Below are 15,962 nucleotides of genomic sequence, written 5' to 3'. Positions count from 1 at the left end.
TGTGTTTCGAAAGAGCAATCCTATCAGAGGGACAAACACCAGGGAGGAAGAGGAGTTATTTAAGGCAAAGGCCAATATTGGCATAGGAACAAATGGTATAAACCGACCATTAGTAAGTTAAAACTTGAAATTAGATGAAGGTTTCTAACTATCAAATTAGTGAAGTTCTGGAACAGCTTTCCAAGGGGAGCAGTGGGGGCAAAAAACCCTAATTTGCTTCAAGACTCATCTGGAGAGGATGGTATAATGAGATTGCCTATAATGGCATCTGGCCCACTCACAATTTCTATTAGCAAATATCTCTAATGGCTGGAGATGAGATACTAGATGGAGAGGGCTTGAAGTTACTATGGTGAATTCTTTCTCAGGTGGCTGAATGGTGGGTCCTGCCCACATGTTCCGGATCCAACAGATCGCCATGTTTGGGGTCAGATAGGAATTTCCCCCCCAGGTCAGATGGGCAGATATCCTGGAGGATTTTCATCTTCCTCTGTAGCTTGAGGCCTGGGTCACTTGCTCATCTGAACTAGAATAAATAGTTGATTCTCTGTAACTTGAAGGCTTTAAATCAAGCTTTGAGGACTTTGGTAACTCAGCCAGTGATAATGGGCCTATTACAGGAGTGGGTGGGTGAGGTTCTGTGGCCTGCGACATGCAGGAGGTCAGACTAGAAGATCAGGATGGTCCCTTCTGGCCTTAAAGTCTATGAGCAGCAAAGAGGCCTTTTACATCCCATCTGTGCTGAAAGACAAGACAGCAACATCAGCTGTCTGGGTCTTTTGACACTGTAAATATAGCAGATGACAATTTAAAACACTAATCAAAGAAAAGTAGAACCAGCTATTGCCCAAGTGCACCTTCCAGGATAGAGAATTAGCTGCTGCAAAGATGCCTCCTTTCGGATAATTTATCTCCTAGATTCATGCTGGATGAAAGCTTTGAGCATGGTTCCAGAGGTGAAAGGTCAGCATTTGCTCAATAAAAGGCACCAACCCTTAGCTCCAAGCCATCCTAGACTATTTTGAACTTCAAGCCCTGAACCCATGAAGACTGTGGTTTCCATTTCTATGCTTATGACCTCAGGAAGCAATTAAGCCAACATCCTGCCTCCCCCACAAGCAGATTATTTTGACAAAGGAGCACTTGTTCTGGATACACACCAATCTGACTAGGAATCCAAAATAAAAGTGTATGTGTGTGTGTATACACCCACACCCCAACAGTTGCAGAAAAAGCAGCAAGTTAAAGAAAGATAAAAGATGAAGAGTGTACTTATTCACTTTCAGTGTGGCACAGCAACTCCTGCCTCTAAGATACAAAGGATCGTTATTAGTTAATTGCATGTACCGAGACAGTGTGTCCCCAACAGATAAAGTTTGCACTGAAGTCTCCCTTCATTCTGTTTTGCACCATCCTTACAGCTTGCCTGAATATTGCCCAGTTCTTTCAATGTGCCAAGTCCTAATTTGAGACAGACTCATGTTAAAAAGTGGGATTATCATACAATTAACCTAATGGATTTTACAGCACTGCTAATTATTTCTGAAGGCATGGAAAATTGGCGAAGTACCAAAAACTAGCGAAGAGCAAGTAGACAATATTCAAAGAGAAAAGGAGAATGATCCTAGCAATAACCATTTGAAAGTCTAAATGCAATCCCCAAGAGAAATGATGGACCATCCAGCATGAAGAAAAAAGTCACCTAATGGACTCGTGCAATAAGCAGCATGAGTTTATAAAGATTAATTTTTTAGACAAAACTGACTTTTTTGGACAGAATTACTAAATTGCCAGCAGGCTGTAGGAACCTATGTGCATCACATATTTGGATTTAGTAAGCCATTTGATGCAGTGTCTCACAATATCTTTTATACCTCATTCCTTGTAATCTCTTAAAAATCTCTCTTTCTGTAAGTTAATGAACTTGTTATATTGTTTTATCTAAACCAGAGGTCGGCAACCTCTGGTACGCGGCTCACCAGGGTAAGCACCCTGGCAGGCTGGGCCAGTTTGTTTACCTGTCAGGTCGACAGGGTCAGCCGATCACAACTCCCACTGGCCGTGGTTCACTGTCCCAGGGCAAGGGGGGCAGCAGGAAGCGGCGTGGGCTGAGGGATGTGCTGGCCATGGCTTCCTGTGCCCCCATTGGCCTGCAGCGGCGAACCGTGGCCAGTGAGAGCCACGATTGGCCAAACCTGCCGACGCAGCAGGTAAACAAACTGGTCCAGACCACCAGGGTGCTTACCCTGGCGAGCCGCGTGCCAGAGGTTGCCAACCCCTGATCTAAACCAATGTGTTCCTGGATTGAAGTATTTGGAAACCTCCGTTTGAGACAATAGAAAATAATATGCACAAACCCTGTTAATGAAATGACAGACTTTCTAGGAGCTTGTATTGTCCAGGAGGGTGCTGGGCAGTACAAGATGAATATTTCTGGGGACAGGTCTGGAACTGGGAATTTGCTGGTGTCGCTCTGTAATATCATTCATGAATGGCTGGCTAGAAGCACTCATATAATTCAGCTAGGAGTGATTTTGCAGGTTAGAGGGTGTATGTCAATGGACCAGGAGTGGTTGTTGTTACAGTGAAGCAGTGTAAAAGACACCCCCAATTGAAGAGTTGAGGGGACACAGTTATCCAACAGTCCAGACTGTACCCTGGGGAATGGTACAGCATATCCCATTAGAATTTAATTCTATTGATGTGCAAGAAAGAGTGATTTGGATTCTACTCTCCCATACCTTTGCAGGCTCCGCAGACCTACCAGAAGTAAAAAAGCTTGTCTTCCTCCTTAACATCAGCAGCTGAGTCTGTATAATTGCAAGGAAGAGATCTTTGGTGTTAAAGCCCTGTTAACAGAATTTTTTTTTCAGAGAACAGCTGATCTTCCAGATCGATTTTTTCCCTTTTCCATAAGTGCAATGAGTTGAAGGAGGGCAAGTTAACTAACAAGCCTGAGCCTTCATTGTCAAAATAGTTACCCCCATAGAACTGGAAGTTCAGAATCAACTAGAATATCAGGCAGGACTGACTCTCCCTTGAGACAAAACTTAAAGAAGGGAATGACTTGGGGAGTCATTCCCATTTTTGTCCATGCGCCCCCAGCCGACCTCACTGAGGCTAGCCAGGAGCACCCATGACAGCAGCAGATGGTACAATATGGCTGGTAACCGTCTCTGCTAACTTGCAAAGGGAAGGGGATGCTGCTGTGTAGCACTGCAGTACCACGTCTGTCAGCAGCATCCAGTAGACATATGGTGACAGTGCAAAAAGGCTAAATGGGCTCCATGTGTGCCAAGCTATGGCATCTGCTAGGACAATCCAGAAGAAAGGGCGCAAAATGATTGTCTGCCGTTGCCTTCACGGAGGGAGGATTGACTGACAACATTTACCCAGAATCACCTGCAACACTGTTTTTGCCCCATCATGCATTGTGATCTCAACCCAGAATTCCAATGGGCGGGGGAGACTACGGGAACTATAGGATAGCTACCCACACTGCAACACTCTGGAAAATCGACGCTAGACTCGGTACATGGATGCACACCGAATTAATGTGCTTAGTGTGGCCGCATGCACTCGACTTCATACAATCTGTTTCCAAATACCAGTTTCTGTAAAATCGGAATAATCCCGTAGTGTAGACATACCTTTAGTCTCAGTCTGGATTACAACGCAAAACATAGCAAACATATTAGCAGTCTAGCAGCCCCAATATTACATTGTGAATCTAATTAAGGTTCTAAAGAGATACAATTTGACTTTTTTGGAGTTGACTTAAAAAAAAATCCTTGTTTGTGACTAAACACCTGTTAAAACAGCATAGCCTGAGGATTTTCCTTTTAACATCCTTTTTAAAAAAGGCTTGAGGGTTTTTCAGCTCCCTTTTCATTTTTAAAGGTCATTTAATGAAGAGAGAAACTGACGATAAGGCAAACTGAAAAAAAAAAAAAACCCAAAACACAAGAGTTTTTGCTAACCTGTTTCACTTACAGTTGTCCGTATGCAGCACATGACTCTTGTGTTTGGGGAGGCGGGATGTGAGCATCAAAAGCTCCCTAGAAGTGGGAGGAACCATTAGTGCCTGGACTGTGGCACCGCCCTTGCTCCACCCAGATGCCCCGCCCCCACTTGGCCTCTTCCCCTGAGGCCCCATTATCCACTCTGCTCTTCCCATCCCCATTCTGCCCCCTCCCCCTGCCCACCACTTGTTCCTCTTTACCTGCCGTCTGCTCCTCCCCGCCCCCTCCTCGCTCACTCCTTTCTGCCCCCTCCTGCCTTATGGGTGAGCAACATGGGGGAGAGGGCGGAGAGGAGCGAGCAACTGGGGTCTCACAGCAAGGGCAGGAAGTGGCAGATCATGGGTGAGGCCACAGGGGAAGAGGCCAAGCAGGGGCAGGGCCACAGTTCGGGCGCCAGTGCCTCCCGGCAACTTCTCAGGAACTTCCAGTGGCAGCGCTCCAAAGGTGGCGCACATCCACTACAGTGGTGTTACAGTTACAGGACTGTCTGCACCTCTTGTCCTGGTTCTGGGCTGTCTGAGCGCTATCGCCTCAGGCATTCAGCCTCTTGCCCTCATCTGCTTCCGGGTGGAATCTTGCAATTCTCCCACGCTTAGACTGACACCCAGGTACATAACCCCAACTATACCTACTGCTTATCACCCTGCATGTCCAACTGGGTTTGGGCACCTGTCTTGACACAAAGCATTTTTATTTAGTAATTAGAAGCTGGATGAGAGTCGACAGTGTGCCCTTGTTGCCAAGAAGGCTAATGGCATTTTGGGCTGTATACGTAGAGGCATTGCCAGTAGAACAAGGGACGTGATCATTCCGCTCTATTCGGCACTGGTGAGGCCTCATCTGGAGTACTGTGTCCAGTTTTGGGCCCCACACTACAAGGAGGATGTGGAAAAATTGGAAAGAGTCCAGCAAAGGGGCAACAAAAATGATTAGGGGGCTGGACACATGACTTATGAGGAGAAGCTAAGGGAACTGGGATTGTTTAGTCTGCAGAAGAGAAGAATGAGGGGGGATTTGATAACTGCTTTCAACTACCTGAAAGGGAGTTCCAAAGAGGATGGATCTAGACTGTTCTCAGTGGTAGCAGATGACAAAACAAGGAGTAATGGTCTCAAGTTGCAGTGGGGGAGGTTTAGGTTGAATATTAGGAAAAACTATTTCACTAGGAGGGTGGTGAAGCACTGGAATGGGTTACCTAGGGAGGTGGTGGAATCTCCTTCCTCAGAGGTTTTTAAGGTTAGGCTTGACATAGCCCTGGCTGGGATGAATTAGTTGATGGTCCTGCTCTGAGCAGGAGGTTAGACTAGATGACCTCCTGAGGTCCCTTTCAATCCTAATATTCTATGAAATGTTGTGCACTTTTTAGCATTCATTTCATGTACTGATTTTAAAATGTCCTTTCCAGTTTTAGCCAAGGTACCACTAGGGAGAGCTCTAGGTTAAGGCAGAGGGTTTACCTAACCCTTCAGTGGATTTCCCCCAACTTCTGCCAGTACATGGAGTCTGTTAGTCATGTATTGTGTCTCTAACTTGGGAGTGAGCAAACTTTTTGGGCCGAGGGCCACATCTGGGTGAGGAAATTGTATGCAGGGCCGGGGCAGCGGGTTGGGGTGCAGGAGGGAGTGCAGAGTGTGTGTGTGGGGGGGTGCAGTGTGCAGGAAGGGGCTCAGGGCAAGGGATTGGGGCAGAGGAGGGGTGTGGAGTGTATGAGGGGGCTCAGGGCAGGGGGCTAGGGTGCAGAGTGCAGGAGGGGGGGTCAGGGCAGGGGTGCAGGAGGGGTTTGAGCTCCCGCCCAGTGCCGCTTACCTAAAGCGGCTCCGGGGTGGCAGTGGCGCACACTGGGGCCAGGGCAGGCTCCCTACATGCCTGCCCTGTCCCTGGCACCGCACCGCTCCAGGAAGCGCTGTGGCCCTGATGGGGGCCTGGTGCCAGCCGCTTCTGAGAGTGGCATGGGGCCCGCAGTGCCATGTGAGGCAATCCCATGGGCCGGCTCCAAAGCCCCAAGGGGCCGGCTCCGGCCCAAGAGCCGTAGTTTGCCCACCCCTGCTCTACCTCAAGGTTGTGTCAGTATTTCCATTATAAATGTCTGTTCTCAGGAGTTAATAGCTCAGCCATAAAATCTGGCACTAGCCAGAATATAGCATACGTTGAACAGAAAAGTAAGTTGTTGGGATTTTGAAATCAGTCTCCAAATGTCTCACTGAAAATGTCTTAGGGGGTTCTAGTGCACACTTAACACTCACAGGACAGCTGCACTGACGATGTAATGATGTCTCTTAGCGTTAGCCTTGCTCAGAGAAAAACAGCATGAACGGCTCAGCACATGGGAGACAAAGTTGTTGAGGTTGTTTCTTAGTTCCAGGCATCACCCATGAGGGAGATCCCAGGCAGTGTAGTCAAAACAGAATAGCACAAGAAATTGTTAAAAAGCCATTCATCCTGAGCAGACTGAGACTGTTCTGCCTGACTAATCTGAACTCCGCCCACTCAGTGGAAACAAAAACCAAATCCAGATTTGGACAGTTCTAATCCTGACCTGGGGGTTCACCTTAAACTGCCAGTATTTTTAGATGGATCCCCAAAGTGTGCACATTGGGAAGAAGTATGGACAGAGCTCCCCGTCAGCTCAGGAAATGCACTGCTGTAGAAAGCAAAAGCTGCAGCTGGATTTCAAGAGGATGAGAGAACTTTATGAATGACCCCATCTGGTAGACACACAGAATAGAGGGACCAAATCTCATGCTTCAAGAAAAACACTGGGCCGCAGAGGTCAAGAAGAAATCTTGCCCTGTCTCTAAATACAGCATTCCACTGTTGATGAGGTACTTCCTGAGGATTTTTTTCCAATGCATCAGCTATAGATTATTATCACAGGCAGTATACCAAAACTGACAGGCTGTTGGTCCAATCTGGTATGGAAAATCTTATGATTCCATTAGAAAGAGGGGTCACTTTCACATTGGCACATGCTATTAAACACAGTCCTTGTGCTTCAGAAGATAAAATACTACTTTCTTCTGGAACTCAGAGAACAATAAGGGTACAAGCCACAGCTAACTTTATAAACATTTTTAGTCCTGTGACCTCCTGGGAATGAGAGCCTCTTAGGGGCAAAGTTCCCATCTCCTCTCTTGCTGCTCTGAAATATTGCTATTGACAGTACATTACTGCCCTATCTCACATATTATAATACAGATCTAACAGATACTTTCAGAGCATAGGAAGGAATATGAAGACTCAATTCTATTTCACCTCATCTTTTCTTAAATACTTCGTATGTCTCCAGGTTTCGATTCTCTTCAATGCTTGGCAACACATCAGCAGTTTGCACTTCTATCTCAAAGTACTTTACTAGCATTAAGCCTCGCAACACTCCTATGAAGTACAAGAGGTACTACAAGAAACTGAGGTATAGGGAAGTTAAGTGATTGGTCTACGTCACACAGCAAAGCCCATGGTAGAGCCAGAACTTAGATAACTGGGAGCCAAAAGTCCTGCCTCTGCACTACACATCACTTCTTCCCCAGCTGCCTCTTGTCTTTCAACCCACCCATCCGCCTCCCCATCCCCCTAAAATTCCCAATTCATTTATATTGGTCTCCTTGGATGCTATTGTTACTCCTTGCTCTGTGTGGAAAGCTAGGAACTATCAGGCTCGATTCAGATACCGGGTTGGAAAGCACAAGGTAACAGGTTTTCTTCTTACTTCTTTGCATGATGCCACCCTCCAGGCCAGTTAATTGCTACCTTGCACTTGCCGTCCATCAGACACTGGGCTGCTGTGATGCTGGCCCCTCCTACAGCTGCTGCATAGTTAAAGATACCTTCAGTGGCTGGACAGTCATAACCTAGGGGTCAGAACCAGAGAGCGTCACTCAGGACAGAAGACTCCAGTGGGAACATCACTGCATTCCTAGCGGAAGTACACCAGGGAACTATATTTAGCTTTAGTTACAGTTCTGGCTTCCTATTCTGGCTACTGTAGGAAGCCAAAGTGAGGCTGCTGGCAAGGGGACTGACCTCCTTTGAGCATGGTCCATGTGGAAGATGCCACCCTCTGGCTTTCCAAGGTGGGTTTCTTTGGACCCTGCTCCACAGGAAAAAATTAAAAGCCAAATGGCTTTCACACACTAAGAATACTCAGGGGTTGTATGGACCCCTCCTGGCTCAGTAACGAGCAGGTGCCAGGTCAATTAGCCCCATTTGCACCACACACACTGGTTCAGTTACCAGATACATTGGGTTGCTTTGCTCTATTCCCCTCTTTCACATGGAGTACCTGCAACCCCTCTACCTGTCCAACAGCCACACAGCACATCCTTAGCCTCCAGAAGCAGAGCCCTTCTACACTTGAACAATATCGTGAGAACTCAGTGTAACATCAAGAAGAAGGCAGCGTCTCCCACTGTCTCACACAAAGATAGAATCACAGAATATCGGGGTTGGAAGGGACCTCAGGAGGTCATCTAGTCCAACCCCCTGCTCAAAGCAGGACCAATTCCCAACTAAATCATCCTAGCCAGGGCTTTGTCAAACCTCACCTTAAAAACCACTAAGGAAGGAGATTCCACCACCTCCCTAGGTAATCCATTCCAGTGCTTCACCACTCTCTGAGTGAAAAAGTTTTTCCTAATATCCAACTTAAACCTCCCCAACTGTTATTTTCTGGTCTGGGAAGTAATTCCCTTGCTGGAGCCATTTAAATGGAGTAGTGTTCCTGAAGACGCGAGCGTCATGAACCCTTCCCGGCCATCCCATGTTGATGTTGGATGACAAACTTCACCTCTCACTGTGCAGCTGGAAATGCTAAAGCCCTCCAGAGTGCTGACTTCAAGGAGCAGCTGCAAGTGCCATGGCAGGCAAGTGAGCAGTATAAATCCACTATAGAGCACAATGCTACTGTACTTGGTTGGAGCCCAATGAGCTTCTGTTATTTCCGTGATTCCTGATGCATATGCTGGAGCTAAAATCAAGGCCAGTCCCCGCTTGTTGGACATCTGCCTTTTCTGCTGCTGCAAGGCACATGGATTTGAGTGGCTGCTTCCTATTAAATGGCTTTTCAAATGCCTAGAACATCAGGACATGTCAAAACATCCAGTGGAGAATCCAATATCCACGAATCATACTGAGCAGCAGAGGAGTTAATGGCATTGGCAATTAAGTAGCCATCAACACCCCCCTCCCTAGGTTTCAGAGCCCAGGCTGCAACTTCAAAGCATTGTCTATGCAGCTGTATTTAGAGCACTAGCACAAACCCCACTCACCAACTGAAGTCTGTTGACCTAGGCTGGGAGGCTTGCTGCCACAGGCTGTGTAGACACACCAGATCAAATGCACTTGGTTTCCAAGTAAACCATTGTTTTGTGTCTAGTAATCAGCCTGCCAACTCACCCAGTGATCTAAGAGCAATGCTGGAATCATTCTTTGTCACACTGGGCTGCAGTAATATAGATTCTCAAACTGAGACTCCATTAGCATTATGTTAATGATGCATGAGTCAGTATAGAATCTAGCTCCCTCTCGCAAAGCTGTGCTGCCTCTTCTAGGTTAAAAGGAGCAACTTTTAGAAAGGTTTGCACTGGGAAAGCTAGTAGTTCTGCCAATTAACACAGGGAGAAGATCTGTGCAGTAAGAACAGCCCATTTTTACAGTCACTTAGAGCAGAAACAGACTTTGTTTAAAAGGCTGAAAATGAGAAAATCTTTGATGGCTCCTTCTGGAAAATGTGCAAGACTTCAACCTCAAAACAAACACAACCATCTTCCATTCATCTTTGCTTAAAAAGGCTCCTTACCCAGTCCATACTCCACAGACTCTGGGTGGTCATCGTCCCCCTCCTCGCTGACCTTCTGGAGGTGCTGCAGATAGGCATCAGTGTGAAAGCTTGCCATCTCCTCCATGGAAGCCACTTTGGGCTTGACTATCCTAGCAAGACAGATGGAATAAGAGCAGTAAGGCAGATTCACGAGGCATAGTGGGAACTGCTTGACTGGAAGTTCCTCAGGTTAGGGATCTCAAATTAACTTACGTTATTAAAATACACAGGATACAAAACTCACAGCAAAGGTTGCCATTCTACTGAAAAAAGCCTCCTGCTCTGAGCTGGGCCACTGATTTTATCATGGTTGCCTTTGACGTGGAGCACTTGCAAGCACTGGCTTCATATATTACTGTGCAATTAATCTTTTGCCCTTGTTTGGATTCCATTTCTATTTTCACTTTTATTTGATGCTGTTCTGAGTTTGGCTGACTACAGATCCAATCATTTTGGGTCACACACAAATAGGTAACACCCATGGACGGCCAGTTCCTCTCTCCCCCCCCTTCCCCCTCAGGAGCCCAGATCACCTCCACCATGGCCCTCAGCCCCAGCGCACCAGGTGGCCTGGCTGCAGCAGTTCCAGCCCACGGACACCAGCCCCAGATGGCACAGCTGCAGCCACCCACAGTGCGCTATGCAGCACGACCCCAGCAGCAGCCACCCTGAGTCCCTGTGTGAGGCAGGCCAGCCAGCCCCAGCCAGCCAGGGCAGAGTGCTGGGAACCGCCGGATGGGGCCTGGCCTGGAGGCGGAGCCACACTAGGCTGTTTGGGGAGGCACAGCCTCCCCCTGCCTATGATACTCACCACCCATGATAACACCTGTGTGTCACAGCCTGGTCTAGTCCCACTCTCTGAATGGACACCAGTCCATTATGATGGGATCCAATCTCTGGATGCCATAGGCTGCTAAGTCCCTGGGACTCGAGAGTGACCGGTTGCTGGTCGGAGCTCTGTGTCTTTCATCAGGGCCAGCGCTTCCATTTAGGGGACCGCACCAGGATTTGGGGGGGGGGGGGGCGGCCTCAGTGCAATATTGCGGCAGTGTCCTTTCCAGTCCGGGTTTTGCGGCAATCTTGCGGTGGATCCTCACTCGCCCGGACCCGCCAAAGTGCCCCAAGACCGCGGGTGAAGCGTGGAAGACACACCACACACCCCCCGCCGATCCGAATTGCCGCCGACCGGGAGCATGGAAGGACCCCCGCTAGATGCGCCAAAAATCCCTGCACCGTCCTTGTCTTTCAGTGGCAGTTTCCGTGCAGAAACACCCCTCTTGTGCAGATAGACCCATGCAGTCTGGCCCCCCACGACTCGCGAATCAGTTCATAGCCTTCTGGATCCCTAGTTGTTTAAACATTCCAAGCAGTCCACCTGGCTATGGGAGCCTGCTTCTAGTTAATCCTTCAGGGGCACATTCACAATAAAGCAAGGAAATCCAGGCTTAGCAAACAAATACGTACCCCCCCCCATACACATACTTTACTATTACGAAGCACAAGAGTTACAGATCAATGGAAAACAGCCAAACTCCTGAACGCATCCCTTCTCAACCTTATCTCACCCTCTGCCTCATTGAGAGTCTCTGTGTTTGGTCAGTGCTCCTGGAGGAAGCAAAGTCACTCCTTCCTCCAGTCTCCCCAGCTGGTCTCCTGTTTTTAATGATGAATTGGCCCCTTAGCTTAGAGAACATAAATCAGGTCTAAAAGACCAGGGAGCACCTGTAAAATTTTATGAATATCATACGCCCACCCATTCGATCTATTATTGTACTGTTTGTTATAGGATAACAAGGGATTCATTCAAGCAGGAGTTGCTTGCACATAGCAAGAAAAGGGGACAAGAGCATCAGAAAGGACAATGCAGGTGTCAATCACTTTAAAGTCTGACCTCTGACACCAGGCAGACTTCAACAGTCTGGAAACTACAGGAAGGGGATCCAAGTAGGAAAAACTGGAACAAAGAATAGTCCTTGAAGAACAGGAGAGAATGAGGCAGAGGAGTAGGCTGAACCGCTGGACCCAGAGATGGGGGTGTCTGCGATAAGCAAGGCCTACCAGTACCCTCTTACTATAGTTGTAGGATGTGTGTGACCACAGATTTTTTACTGTGTTTAAAACTCCTTTCTCTGGTTATCATAGGTGCTGACTCTGTGGGTGCTCTAGGGCTGGAGCACCAATGGAAAAAAAGTTAGTGGGTGTTAAGCACCCACCAGCAACCAAACTCCCCCGACTTCCCCCTACTCCTGCCTGCCAGTGGCTCTGCCAATCAACTCCTCCCCTCTCTCCCAATGCCTTCCGCGATCAGCTGTTTCACAGCCTGAAGGAGGCACTGGGATTGAGGGGGAGGAGCAGGGGCAGAGTAGGGGTTGAGGACAGTTAGAAACCGGTGCCTGTGTTGGTTATGCTTTATTCCTATTGTTGAGATTAAACACTACTTTGTTCTAAGAAGGCTGCTGTGTGTCACTGTACTCACCATAGGTCAAAGCTACCAATGAGAAGACCCACAAGCAGCCAAACTTCGTTGGATCTGTGGAGCAACCTCAGTTGATACATAGGGCACTTACCTTAAGAGTGGGAGAATCATAGGGTTCCACCCAGAGAGAGCTGAAGACACAGGGCATGTTCACCTGTGTGACTAGAGAAGGCACAAATATGCAGCTAGCCCTGGAATTGTGACACTGGCTGCCGCCACCACCTTTTCTGCCCCAAAACTTCCACTCGGGAATTTCTAGGCATCACCCCATTGGGCAAGAGGAAAAAACAGCTACCAACCTTTCATAACTGTTGTCCTTTCCATTCTAGCTGTGCGTGCGACCACATGCGTGGCCAGAGATTTTTGCCTTAAAGCACAAGAAGTCAGATTTGATCAAATGAAATAAAAGCAAAAACACACATTCAAAGTTGATCTTAACACTTTCAGTAATCTTACAAACTAAGATGCTTCTCACCACAGGCTGGCTAGTTGCCCTTCAGCCAGGCTCTCTCTTTTGATCAGTGCTTCAGTCGCTTGGTGGTGGTATCTGTAGATGGAAGTGGAAGAGAGAGAGTATGGCAAACGTCTCTCCCTTTTATCCCGTTCTTTCTTCCCCCTTGGCTTTGACCCCATCCCCTTCAGGATCAGGTGAGCATTACCGCATGGTAATCTCAAACTGACCAAAGGAAGCCGGGGGGGGGGGGGCGTGACTCACTCAAGAGTCCAACAGATCCTTTATTGTTGCCTAAGCCAGTGTCCTTTATTCCTGTGAGGCTGGGCTAGGCTTGTCCCATACTGCCCCTCTGTTCCTGGAGAATTTTGTCTGGGCTTGTTTTAAGCCATGAGGACACATTTTCAGCCTCGTAACTATATACATGAAATTACAACCTATAACATTACTATAACAATGCATCATGAGCCTTCCAAAGACATCCGACATGACAAACTTTGCATTGGATACCACACAATCATATTATAAGGATGAACATGGGGGTGCAGGGTGTTCCCCTGAGATACAGTGTCACACCCTGAAATCTGAGGTGCAGATGGTAATCCAGGATCACCTGCAGAGAGGCCTGTTTGGCACAGACCCGACGATCTAAAGTATAGTATGTGAATCTTTTCCACTGTGCCAGGTAAGTTGCTCTGGTGGAGGACTTTCTGCTACCCAGCAAGACCTGTTGCAGCTGGGTCGAGCATTCCCACTCTTTTGCATTCAGCCATGCAGTAGTCATGCTATCAAGTGCAACACCTCTAGGTTGGGATGCAGGAAATTGTTGTGCTCCTGGGACAGCAGGGCTGGACAAAGAGGGAGTAGCAGTGGCCAAATCAGTGCTGGCAAGGCCACTTGGGAGCTATCCGGATAACCTTCGCCCTGTCCTGTTTGATCTTCACGAGGACTCTGTGAATCTGTGGCACTGGCGAGAAGGTATACATCAGGGCTCCCGACCACAGGAGCAGGCAAGTATCTGACATGGAACCCCTCTCCATCCCTGTAGCGAACAGAACACACAGCATTTCCTGTTCTAGCAGGACACAAATAAGTCCACCTGGGGAGTTCCCCACTTTTGGAAGATCATACTAGCTGCTTCCAGATGGAGCGACCACTCATGGTGAGACAAGAAGGTCCCACTGAGGCAATCTGCTAGCACATTTTTGGTCCTGGGCCCAGCTACCAGATGAATGGCATGCCGCACACAGAAGTCCCAAGGGACGAAAGCTTCTTGGCAAAGAGCTGACAACCTGGCTCTGCCCTGCCTGTTGATGTTATACATTGCGGCAGTATTGTCCGTAAGGACCTGCAACACCCTGCACCTTGGGGGGGGGGGGGGGGCAAGAAAGCCTGACAGGCCAGGTGAACCGCCCTTAGCTCCCTAACATTGATGTGAAGGGCAAGACTGTCCCACAGCCAGCGGCCTTGAGTGCTGAGCTTGTCCAGGTGGGCTCCCCAGTCGAGGTCCGAAGCATCTGAAACCAGGGTCAGGGATGGGGCCATGAAGAGAAAAACCCTCCAACACCAACCCAGGGTTCAACCACCACTTCAGGGATGACAGGATGTGATCCGGCACCCTGAATACCCAGTGTATGTTGTGTCTGTTGGGGGCGTAAACCAACACCAGCCACGCTTGAAGAGGTCAGAGGTAGAGCCAGGCATGACTGACCATGTATGTACAGGTGGCCATGTGGCCCAGCAACTGCAGGCAGGTGTGAGCCATGGTGAACAGGTGGTTCTTCACATGGGAGATCAGGCATGCCTCTGGAAGGAAGGCTCTGGCTCGTGTGGAATTGAGAACCATCCCAATAAATTCCATGCATTGGACTGGCCTCAAGTTGGATTTTCTCTCTTTTATCATCAACAGGCCCAGGTTGCAGCAGGTGGAAAGCACCAGATCAAGGCTGCTCTGCAATCGTTCCTGAGACCTGCCCTTGACGAGCCAGATCGTTGAGATATGGGAAGACCTGGACCCCTCAACGTCTTAGGTAATTGGCCACTGGCGCCATACATTTTGTGAAGACCCTTGGAGCTGCTGAGAGGCCAAAGGGGAGTGCCATAAATTGGAAATGGCATTTCTCCACTATGAAATGGAGGAAACATCTGTGACCTTGAATATAGAAATATGCATCCTTCAAGTCAAGGGCAACATACCAGTCTCCTGGATCCAGGGAGAGGATGGTGGAGGTCAAGGAGACCATAAGAAACTTCAGCTTCTGGGGAAAATTGCTGAGGCATCACACATCCAAAATGAGTCTGAAACCCCTTTTTGCTTTCAGGATTAGGAAACAACGGGACTAGAATCCTTCCCTGTCATGTTCCGAGGGACGTCCTCCACTGCCCCTCTTGAACGAGGAGTTGCTCGTGTGAAGGGTCCCTGAAGAGGGACAGGAAGGATGGGGAGTGGAAGGGAGGAGCAGCCAAAAACAGCAGGGTGTAACCTTAAGACACTATCTCCAGCACCCAACCATCTGAGCTGACTCGGGACCAGGCTGAACAGAAGGGACAAAAGATGGTTGAGGAAAGCAAGATGGATCCTGGGAGGGGACTGGTGCGTCGCTCTCGACCGCATGCTGAAAATGAGTGCTTCTGGCTCTCAAGGGTGTTTTGCTGGGCCGGGCTGCACAAGTGAGAGGGAAGAGGAAGGGTAACGATGGCTGAAACTAAACATCTCTTTCCCTTCTTCTTGCAGGCCCTGTACAAGATTGCCAAGGCCTAGATGGCCGGAACTGCTTTCTCGCAGGCTGTGGTGTATGCATGCCCAACGAGCGAAGGGTGGCCCAAGGTCCTTCAACCCATGCAGCCTCGCATCCTTCTGTTCTGAGATAAGACCAACCCCATCAAATGGGAGGTCTTGTAGCAAGGTCTGTCTCATAACCATCGCCGACATTACCACCCTAGCTGTGGAGTCAGCCATGTCCCACACCATCTGGAGGGAGCACCCTCCTCCACCAGGATGCCAAATTCCTGGCCCAAGCCCAATGAGAGGGACTCTGAACTTACAGAAGGAGTCCCATAAATTAAAATTTTATCTCCCGAGGAGGGCCTGATGGTTTGCCATTTGGAATTGCAGGCTAGCAGTCGATTGAATTTTTCTTCTGAACAAGTCCAATCTTTTGGCCTCACTAATTTTTTTTTTTTTTTTTTTTTTTTTTT

The 15,962-nt window shown here is 48.4% G+C and overlaps 1 protein-coding gene across 7 annotated transcripts in view; it reads right to left on the bottom strand.

The window, feature by feature from the left end:
- Positions 1–15,962, bottom strand: part of HDAC8 (histone deacetylase 8) — a 98,945-nt gene that overhangs the window by 68,067 nt on the left and 14,916 nt on the right. For 4 of the 7 annotated variants that reach the window (XM_075068688.1, XM_075068691.1, XM_075068689.1 and 1 more), the window contains exons 3-5: positions 12,789–12,860; positions 9,817–9,947; positions 7,729–7,870 (exon numbers count right to left, since the gene is read on the bottom strand). In XM_075068688.1, the coding sequence (XP_074924789.1) occupies positions 7,729–7,870; positions 9,817–9,947; positions 12,789–12,860 (345 nt within the window). The remainder of the gene's footprint in view (positions 1–7,728; positions 7,871–9,816; positions 9,948–12,788; positions 12,861–15,962) is intronic. The other 3 variants (XM_032791614.2, XM_075068693.1, XM_075068692.1) reach the window with 2 other exon arrangements.

This window comes from Chelonoidis abingdonii, chromosome 8 (genome assembly GCF_003597395.2).
Source record: "Chelonoidis abingdonii isolate Lonesome George chromosome 8, CheloAbing_2.0, whole genome shotgun sequence".
Taxonomy (NCBI): domain Eukaryota; kingdom Metazoa; phylum Chordata; order Testudines; family Testudinidae; genus Chelonoidis; species Chelonoidis abingdonii.
The sequence above is the reverse complement of the archived record's forward strand: the minus strand, read 5'-3'. Positions and strand labels throughout refer to the sequence as shown.